Source organism: Amia ocellicauda, chromosome 5, assembly GCF_036373705.1.
Source record: "Amia ocellicauda isolate fAmiCal2 chromosome 5, fAmiCal2.hap1, whole genome shotgun sequence".
Taxonomy (NCBI): Eukaryota; Metazoa; Chordata; class Actinopteri; order Amiiformes; family Amiidae; genus Amia; species Amia ocellicauda.
In genome coordinates, this window is record NC_089854.1 from 24,559,388 (window position 1) to 24,570,086 (window position 10,699).

A 10,699-nucleotide genomic window follows, 5' to 3' on the forward strand; every position below is an offset into this window, starting at 1 on the left:
GAATATGAAAGGACATTTTCCTGATACAGTAGCCCCGGGTACAAGTAAAAAAATATCAAGATCTTCTACCATGTTATCTTTGAACCCTCTGGCAACAACCCCCTGCTCTCCTGCCTGCATAGATATCCTGCCTGTTTTCTGCATGCAGCCATGCCATCACTTTAAAATGATCCACTGCAAAGACGAGCCAACATACCACTGACAATCTGCCTTTCTTTACAAATTGTTTTGACAGCCAAAACACCCCAGCAGCAGAGGTCTGCCAACTGATAGGTTGCGGGAGTGGGACGGTGGGATGGGTCGGGGAGGTGGGAATTAAAATGCCTTTGTCCTGCCGGGGCGAATGAATGCAAATCGCATGCAGTGAGAGCTCACGAGGCAGGGCCGGGACACAATGGTATCCGCTGGGCCCGGAGAGCCACCCATTGTCGCTGCGGCGTGAACAATAAGCGGCTGTTGAAAACGGGCAGGAACCGGAACGCCGTCCCCACTGGGCCGGCCTGGGGTGTCATTATCCAGGTCAACAACAGCACGGCGAACGCTGGCTGGCTGAAGAAGTGGGGTAATGGGGCAGGCTGTTCATGATAAGAGGCTTTTCACTGCTGGCTCTGCGCTGCAGTCATCCTGCTCAGCAACTCGGGGGCATCGCTTCGATTGACACGACATCTGCGCAGTGCCACAGTTCATTGCTTAAATGGCTGAAATAATCAGCAAAGTGGTCTGTGTGCCAGCAGTGATGCAGTAAATACAACATTTTATTCTCATACAAGAGGCTCCTAATTTCTTCCTATTTTGACTAATCTGGAGATAGTTATCCTGCATGTTTAGTTGCCTCACCCTGTATTAAAAGTGTACACCTTTCTAGTTTCTGATGGGAAATGCAACTTTCCTTTTAATCTTATACAAACAAACATATCACCTATTGTTAAACCAGGAGCACTTCCAATTTCCAATGCATGTCAGTGCAGCAGCGGCGAGTGTTTTGTTACTGCACCCCCGAGATCAGAGCTGATGCAGTCTTATGTAAGTCGATGTGTTGTGGTCACACACAGCCCTGCAGATGTGCACCAGATGCTGACACATCTCATCTTACACAGTCAAGAGGCTCAGATGGCAAGTCCCTGAATGAGGCTTAAAAGCAGACTCCATCGGCAGTGTGGGCAGTAGGTGATCGGGTGCCATCATGGTCTCTGGCAGCACTGGGATGACGACCCTGAATTACAAAGCTGTCCTGAGGTTCAGCCTCTATGACCCCTGCCTCCTGCTCGGGCCTGTGTGTGCGTGTCTGGCAACATGTCTCCGTCTATCTGTCATGCAGCCAGTTTTTTAATTCATTAAGATGCATCTTGGGAAACTGTGTGTGTATGTGTGAGAGTAAAACATGCATCTATTACAATGATCCACTTTGACACTGTCTCTGTGTGCAGATCACGCTGTGACCGCGGGCTGGAGTTGGGTTACGATGACAGCCACTGAACACCATTGCCACAGCTGTGCAGCACTGCTGATCTAATGGCACACTGACGTTGACGCCAAGATGATGTTGTAGATAGATATATATAGCCCAGCCAGCAGCTATTAAGTGAAATAAAACAAAAAACTTCCCTCAGAGGAGAAAGACAAGTTTCATCCACTTCTCTCAGCTTGACCTTGGTAATATGATAGTCAGTGAATAGGAAGAACAGGTGATGGGGCTGTTTTCACTGCCTGTGCTCTCTAAATGAGAACCATTGTTGGGGGGTGTAGTTTGCTCACATTAGGGACAGCTGTATTGGGTCACATTTTTCAGTTGCATTTCAGTTTGCATTTGCTTTCGCTGTTTGTCCTTAGAGGTTACTGTTGTGCGTGTGTGTGTGTTTGTTTGTTTGTTTGTTTGTTTGTTTTCTGACTTACCTTTGGACAGATTTTGGATCTGTTGCAGCTTGTTAATTAATATGAAAATGTTATTCAAAATAGGTATGTTTATTTATTTTCCTTCCAAAGCGTGAAGAAGGTGCCTTTCATCGATAACGACACAGAGAATAAAGGAATTCATTCTGGTGTTAAACAAGTGACAGTAAAACAATAAAAAATAAAATAATGAAAAATTACCCCTTAAATCACCAACGTAATACTCCTGCAGTTAAACGCTTCCATTGTGTGCGACACTGCCCCCAAGCGGCTAAATGAATAATTTAATTGATTACTGAAAGTGCGATATGAAATGTAATATATTTTAAATTTGCTTAGCATGCACGCATCACTATAAGCTGAAATTGCACGCATTTATAATGTTAAGAAACAATGCACTGAACGGTTTATGCCAAAAGAAAATAAACAATCAGATACAAGCGTGATCAATTCGTGATTTTACAGTCTGGGAACACACCTGCCCCCATTACTTAATCACCCCGTGCCCCGGCTGTGCAGTGATTATATCTACAGAAACACGCGGAAAACCCCGGATGAAGGCCTGCTGAGAGATTAGTAAAAACACACGCACGCACACGCACGCAAGCGGAAGTAGTGATACGCTGGTTCTCGGGCTTCCGGTTTGGCGGCTCATTGCGGTGCTGCGTTTTTGCTGGTCCTCGTGTTGGCAGCAGTGCAGTGTTGCTCTGTGTTCGTCTCGTCAACATGCAAGAGCTCATCGCCGGCGTGGAGAGCCTCCATTTCCACCTGGAAGCGGATGTTTTCTACCAGAAAGGTGCCCATTTCCTCCCCTTCCCTGGAATGGACAGTAAGTTAGGGTCAATGGCGCTTCATAACTTAGCACTAATAATATTTTAAAATGACTCTCTAAAATGTTATTTCCACCCCTTACATCCCACAAGCATGTGCACAAAGTGTATAACAGAACAATACCTATTTGTCGTTGGCTGATGTATCTAACCCCCAAAAAAGTACGTTAATTAAAATATACACCGATCAGCCATAACATTATGACCACTGACAGGTGAAGTGAATAACACTGATAATCTCGTTATCATGGCACCTGTCAGTGGGTGGGATATATTAGCCAGCAAGTGAACATTTTGTCCTCAAAGTTGATGTGTTAGAAGCAGGAAAAATGGGCAGCGTAAGGATCTGAGCGACTTTGACAAGGGCCACATTGTGATGGCTAGACAACTGGGTCAGAGCATCTCCAAAACTGCAGCTCTTGTGGGGTGTTCCCGGTCTGCAGTGGTCAGTACCTATCAAAAGTGGTCCAAGGAAGGAAAAGCGGTGAACCGGTGACAGGGTCATGGGTGGCCAAGGCTCATTGATGCACGTGGGGACCGAAGGCTGGCCCGTGTGGTCCGATCCAACAGACGAGCTACTGTAGCTCAAATTGCTGAAAAAGTGAATCCTGGTTCTGATAGAAAGGTGTCAGAACACACAGTGCATCGCAGTTTGTTGCGTATGGGGCTGCATAGCCGCAGACCAGTCAGGGTGCCCACGCTGACCCCTGTCCACTGCCGAAAGCGCCTACAATGGGCACGTGAGCATCAGAACTGGACCACGGAGCAATGGAAGAAGGTGGCCTGGTCTGATGAATCACGAGTTCAGGGTGTTGACTTGGCCTCCAAATTCCCCAGATCTCAATCCAATCGAGCATCTGTGGGATGTGCTGGACAAACAAGTCCGATCCATGGAGGCCCCACCTCGCAATTTACAGGACTTAAAGGATCTGCTGCTAACGTCTTGGTGCCAGAGACCACAGCACACCTTCAGAGGTCTAGTGGAGTCCATGCCTCGACGGGTCAGGGCTGTTTTGGCGGCAAAAGGGAGACTTACACAATATTAGGCAGGTGGTCATAATGTTATGGCTGATCGGTGTATAGGACTACATATGTAGAGAGAACATTTGCACAATCCTATGGTGCCGGCCAAACCAAGGCAACAGTAATTCATAGAAAGTGTTTCTGTAGCCGCACTGTCATTGTAGAAGTATTGGACAAGACTGTGATGTTTTAATCATAAAATTAGCACACATTAGTGTGTCCAAATCTACAATGAGAGTGTGGCTACAGAAACACTTTCTATGACGTAAAATTCATACCTGTTGTTCCCAAACCGAGTTTAAATGTTTGTTTGATTTATTTTTAATTAATTTGGGTTTAATATTTTAGTATATTTCCAGCTGTCAGATTCTTAACCATGACCTCATTGTGTCTGTACACCACAGTAATTAATCTCTAAATCTCATAAATGCTGGTAATGTCAGATTTGGAGGTAACCAGAAGGTGGAGTTTGGAGAGAGATGACCTCAGGGTTTGGAGCCGAGTGTGCATGTTTGGCTTTAAAGTGAAGGCTGTGTCCAGACGCATCTTGTGTGCCTCTTGGAGTAATGTATAGGTAGCGTCTTGTCTCAGAGTTTGAAAGTTCAGGACTTTTATCTGCTCTTTCACAAGGTCTTCCTTCTTTTCCAGAGTCTGGGGCAGCTGTTTGCGAGTTCTTTAACAGGGGACTCTGTAAAAAAGGTAAAAGGTGTTTGCTTTCCTGTGTTTATATGCAGTTCACTTCTCTTTAAAAGGTCAGATGCATCCAAGGCAACATATTTCACTTGTATTGTGCTTTTGTTGGTGGCGTTGGTCTAGTAATCAGTGTATTGAAATTGATCATGTGAAAATGTATTGTATTGTATTGTATTGTATGATGACAGCATTTCTGCTTAAACACGCTGGCCACTTTCAGACACGAGGCCTGGCGTTTAGAATTGAAAGGAACCGAATACCTAATTAAGCTGATGCTCTGTGTCAGGATTTTCTAAAGAGGAGAATATTCTGTCTGGCTTGAAGTTAGCAGGTGCCCACAAACGCGCGCACACACACACTCATGAATCCAAGCCAAACGCCACATTAAAGGATACAGTGCAGGACCAAACAACAAAAGTTATTGTTTCCTGGCAAGCAACCTGCCTGACAAGTGTTGGATGGTGGCTGAATTGAACTAACACTGTAGCCCCTTGTTCCTCACACTGTAGCAGGATCTAACCGGGTTTTCTGCCAGGCTGTGGGGGGCGTGCAGGGCTATGTTGGTGCTGATGGGTACCTGTCTGTGGTTCAGGCTCGATGTGCCCCTTCCGCCACCTGCGGGGAGAGAAGTCCATCGTGTGCAAGCACTGGCTGCGAGGGCTGTGCAAGAAGGGCGACCAGTGCGAGTTCCTGCACGAGTACGACATGACCAGGATGCCCGAGTGCTACTTCTACTCCAAATTCAGTAAGCGCCCCGAACACTGTGGGGCCACACTCAACGCGCGGACCCTAATATCCAGCCACACTAACGCAATCTATAATGAAAACGCATGTACTTCAGATGTTACATATTGTCTTCTCATGCCTGTGTATCATTTCTGTGTAATTTTAGCAAGCAGATTCACAGATTACTTTATCTGATGTGTAAGTGGCCGTCCAGCTTCCTCAAACTTACTCTGCGAAAACCTGTGTGTCTCTCTCTCTGTACATTTCTGTCTCTGTAATCCTCTCTGTGCGGCACAGACGAGTGCAGCAACAAGGAGTGTGCCTTCCTTCACATCGACCCCTCCAGCCGGGTGCGGGACTGCCCCTGGTACGACCGAGGCTTCTGCAAACACGGTACGGGGCAGCCTGCTGCAGAGGGGGCTGTTATTATGGTGGTGGCTGGTAATAAAGAGAGTCCAGGCAATAAGGGAGGGAAGCACTAGTAACACCTCTGAGAGCCTCTTCCTGTGTGAACTAATCGAGGGTCACGTGATGCCACGGTGCGGTTTCAGTACGCTGTACAGGTATCTTTGTTATTTTAACAGAACAGAATTAAGAAGAGGCTCGGTGTGCGTTGTTGTAGTCTGTAGCTGACATTCACAGAGGCCCCAGGGAGAAACTGAAGTCAGGTCTGCCGTGGGTGTGTTTAACCCTGCGCTCTGCTAACCTTCCCTGCTTAAGTTCCCTTGGGACTCTTCCTGCTTTAAAAGAAAAGAAGTTCAAATGTACTGGACTGACCCAGTCTTGCTGTTATTCAGTTACTCCAGTGGAGTATATATAAGGTGTGGGGGGGAATTAATAATGGCCGATTTCTCCTGTGTCTCCAAGGGCCAATGTGCAAGCATCGACACACCAGGAGAGTCATGTGCCCCAATTACTTAGTGGGGTTCTGCCCTGAGGGAGGTCACTGCAAGTTTGTCCAGTAAGTGCCCCCAACCCCTGACCTGCTGAGCAATGTGCACTTTATTATCATCCTCCTCCCAGGATTCAGAGGGAGCTCGACCGTCAGCGGTATGATGAACCATTTCCACACGCACAACGGGACACCTGTATCCGAGTATTTCCTCTATAATAGAAGCCATAATTAATTGAGACTTCTGCTCGCCATGATGAGGAATCTGGGGTTCAGTGTTTCTTGTGGTAAGAATGGACCACTGAGTCATAGTGGTAGTGTCAGTGAAGGAAGGGTTAAAGCTTTGAGTTGAGGAACAAATAACAGGAAATGCTCCGTTTCGCTGTTTCATGCCAAGTTATATCAAGATTTGTTTTTGTTGACGCATGAAAAACCTGTTTAAAATTTGTTTAAAAAAAAAACAACAATGTTGGGATTTTCCTAAGAGCTGTTTAATATTTCAGCACAAGGAGCCAGTAACCACAAGTCAGTCAAAGGGGGAAAAACAAATTATAAAAGACACAATATAAATGATTTTATTCTGTCTGTCAGAGGCAGGAAGAGAGCAGGAAGCACTTTGAGGAAATTACAAGAGCTAATTAACTTCAAGTATGTGATTGAGCTACTAGTGTGACGAGCATGGACCTTGCCTACATTCAGTGCATGAGCAGAGATTAATGTTCCTGTTCAGAGAGAAATATGTTAAGAACCTATTACACACCGAGTTGTTACATTTATAATATGTATATTGGCACATACAATGCTACAGCTGAGTGCTATCCTTTTATTAAGGAAAGAAGCCCAGTGAAGCTAAGACCATATAGGGTATGGGGGGGATTGTGTGATGGGAACTAATCCCAGCTGGGCCCATAGCTGACACAGCCATTAAACTCTGCTTCCTGTTGCCCTTCGCTGGATCTGAGCCCAGGGACTGTATCCCTCTGTAGCTGTACGAGAGAACATCTGCAGTAGGACAGGATAGATGGTTATATTTGTGTTTTATCCTTTGATTTTCATTTTAAATCTTCAGCCCCAAAGCTGACATTCCAAACTGTCCTACCGAGCAGCCAAAGGTAGGCACTGGAGAAGCCCTTTATTAAAATACAGCTGATCTATATGACACAAACCCTGATCTGTACCAGGCTTACACTCCTTTGTCAGCACGTTTAGAAAACAGTTTCTTCGCAGGGTTGTGTGGGAAAGTTTGTGTTGTAACAGGGCAGGGAGGGAGAGGCGGAAGAGGGGGAAGAACACTTCCTGTGTTTGTGAAGAATGCGAGGGAGTTCAGGAGTTTGCCGTGAATGAGCCTCTCTCTCTCTCTTTCCTTTCATCTTCTGCTTGACCATCACCCCCCCCCCACCAGCAGCCGCAGCCTGCCTTCGTAGTGAAAGTGGAGCCCCTGGTTCACCCGCAGAAGATCTTCCTGCACGAAGTCCCAGCATTCCCTTCTCTGTCCACCATGGAGATCGTCCACTACCAGCTCACCCGGCTGCAGGAGGCCGCCACCTCAACGCGCAATTCGGCCAGGCCCATCCACCTCATCACCTGCTACAAGGTGAGGGACCGGAGCTTTTAAAGCCAGCCCAGTGGTGTTATTGTTCTTGTCCTTGTATCTGCGATGGTCTACTTGCAAAAGACAAAGCATAAATAGACAAAATAATCAATCTATAGCCTCCGCAATATTGTTACAGTTGTGTAATTAAAACAGGCTCTAGGTATCTGTAACGGTAATAGTATCTGGGGTTTCTTTCTGTATCGGGCTCAAAATATTCCTAATCACTCGTCTAATTAAAATAGATTAAAAGTTTGAATTCAATTTTCACGGATTAACAGGAGCAATGCAAATGCTAAATTAGCCGCGTGGACAACCTAGCACTTTGTGTTCCACCTCATCTTCAAATTGAATCTCGGGCACAACCGTGTGCTTAATTAGACCAAATTAACATCGTGGTTAGTGTTAAGCAAAAATTAATTGAACAATATCACTGTAAAACCAACAGATTTGAGCCGGGAAATGTGCTTATCACTATTCATTATCTGTGATGAGATTAAAAACGGAACGTGTGAGCATTCGGCTATTAGACTTGATGCCTCTTCTGTCTCCTTGCAGTGCGGGCAGAAGGGCCATTATGCGAATAAGTGCAGGAGGGGACACCTGGGCCTGCTGTTCGGCCACTGAGCCCGCTGCGTGGCCGGGCCTGGTGGATGACATCACGAGTGCCTTTGGACACCGTTTTAGTCAAAACACTGTAGAACTCACTTTACACTAGTAACATACAGCAGTTTTCCTTTTTGCCTTGAAATGATCCAACATCCAGTTACAGAATTGACAGCTCTCTGTTGACATGGCACTTGCGTCCTCCTCCTTCAAAGCTGCTCAATAGCTCCATCTTTAAGATGGGCTTTAGCCGAATTGACATTAACTTGTCAAGATGCCTTTTTTCTTGTTACGCTTTCGAAGGACTGGAGTTCTGCTTTTTTTTTTTTTCCTCTTTAGGTTTTGGTCATCTTAGCGATGTGTAGTAACAATCGTTTTTCACACGTGTTGCACATCTGGCCTCATTCATAAAGGGGAGCTCTTCTTTGTCATTGTATTTTGGTTCAAGTGTTCAGTTCATCTTCCCTCATTGGGGATCACTTTGACAGGTTAGTAGTGACCAAACTGAAAAATCAAACAAGTCCTCGTTCATTCACAACCACTTTGGACAATGTATGAAAACATGCTTAGTTGTAATCTACCTCGGAGGAATCTTCACATTATGTGCCAAGGGGAAAACATTTACATGTTTGTGCTGTAACAAGAGATCACACACTTATATATATATATATATATATATATATATATTATATTATATTTAAATGTTTATTCTAAATAAAGTTTTGCAAACCATGTTCCTCGCTGTGTTTCTTGACATGTAAAGTTTCATTTCTGTTGATTTGACTGCATGATGCCTGGGGTTAGGATGCCCTCTGGTGGGATTTCTGTGAACTACACTACATTCACTCAGGATCACTCAAGAAAATGCACACAGATCTAAACAGGAGCAGGTTAAATAAACCAAGACAATGTTTATATAATAAATATAACCTCTGGCAGATGACAAAGGTCAGGTTTTACATAAATAGAAAGATGTTCAGAAAATATTAGCAGAATATATATTTTTCTGGAGAAAATATCTTAAAAATGAAATTCATTACAAAGCTAATAAAACCTAAATAAGGGAAGCTTGTCCCTACCCTCCACTAAATAGTAAAGTGTGTAAACTAATAGGGCAGGGCTCTACATAGGTAGGATTACATCACGTATGAAGCGTACAGCCTGTCCCTAAGGGCTAAGGCTCTATAGGAAGCACAGTTGTCTGTAAACCCAGAACAGTCGCTACTGTAGTTTCAGTTTGTGTGTGTAGCCGTGCTGTCTTGGTTCCATGGTGGAATGCCGGCGCCGCTGCGGCACATTCCTGTCGCTTGAAGTCACGGCTAAACAGGTGACTAACTGCCACAAATTGTAAGAGCAACTCACGTCATTCCATATGTGCCACAGTTCACAGGGACTATACAATGAAAACACCTTGAAGAAAACCTTTCCTTTTCTCCACATGGTTTCTTTCCAGGCTTTGTTTTGTCAGGTACTGATATGAGTGTTACACTCTTGATTGCAATTAGCATCTCATAACTAATATAATTACATTTGCATTTACACAGCACTATTTCAATGGACAGTAACAATGAACCTTTTAGAGAAGTTGTGTGGCTTGGGCTGTATTTTTAAAATGGCAGTGATTGCTCTTCTTTTTGGTCGCAATATGTTACTTATTTAGTGGTGACTCCAAACCCCAGGGCTGCCGCAGCCTCGAGCTGGGCTTAAACTGGAGCAGAGAGTTCCAGCAGGACAGGGTCTCTTGTGGAACAGGAACACCTCCGCTGTACACAGACAGACCACAGTGCCAACATGTGAAGGGCTTCTCAACAAGTGCTCTGAAACAATGCATTTGTGAGACTTTGTTAATGTTATGACTACTATGTGTATATACACCAATCAGCCATAACATTACGACCACCTGCCTAATATTGTGTAGGTCCCCCTTTTGCCGCCAAAGCAGCCCTGACCCGTCGAGGCATGGACTCCACTAGACCTCTGAAGGTGTGCTGTGGTATCTGGCACCAAGACGTTAGCAGCAGATCCTTTAAGTCCTGTAAATTGCGAGGTGGGGCCTCCATGGATCGGACTTGTTTGTCCAGCACATCCCACAGATGCTCGATTGGATTGAGATCTGGGGAATTTGGAGGCCAAGTCAACACCCTGAACTCGTGATTCATCAGACCAGGCCACCTTCTTCCATTGCTCCGTGGTCCAGTTCTGATGCTCACGTGCCCATTGTAGGTGCTTTCGGCAGTGGATAGGGGTCAGCGTGGGCACCCTGACTGGTCTGCGGCTACGCAGCCCCATACGCAACAAACTGCGATGCACTGTGTGTTCTGACACCTTTCTATCAGAACCAGCATTCACTTTTTCAGCAATTTGAGCTACAGTAGCTCGTCTGTTGGATCGGACCACACGGGCCAGCCTTCGCTCCCCACGTGCATCAATGAGCCTTGGCCACCCATG

The 10,699-nt window shown here is 45.5% G+C and overlaps 1 protein-coding gene across 2 annotated transcripts; it reads left to right on the forward strand.

Annotated features, from left to right (window-relative positions):
• The first annotated feature begins 2,429 nt into the window (after positions 1–2,429).
• Positions 2,430–8,905, forward strand: LOC136749867 (putative cleavage and polyadenylation specificity factor subunit 4-like protein). Of its 2 annotated transcripts, none has more exons than XM_066704471.1 (8): positions 2,430–2,719; positions 4,392–4,442; positions 5,029–5,181; positions 5,460–5,555; positions 6,030–6,123; positions 7,124–7,166; positions 7,460–7,648; positions 8,204–8,905. In XM_066704471.1, the coding sequence occupies exons 1-8, from the start codon at positions 2,617–2,619 to the stop codon at positions 8,270–8,272; spliced, it is 798 nt and encodes a 265-aa protein (XP_066560568.1). In that variant the 5' UTR covers positions 2,430–2,616; the 3' UTR covers positions 8,273–8,905. The 2 variants fall into 2 exon arrangements, with proteins under 2 accessions (XP_066560568.1, XP_066560567.1); XM_066704470.1 differs by having other exon boundaries at positions 2,432–2,719; positions 7,457–7,648.
• Positions 8,906–10,699: the final 1,794 nt, after the last annotated feature.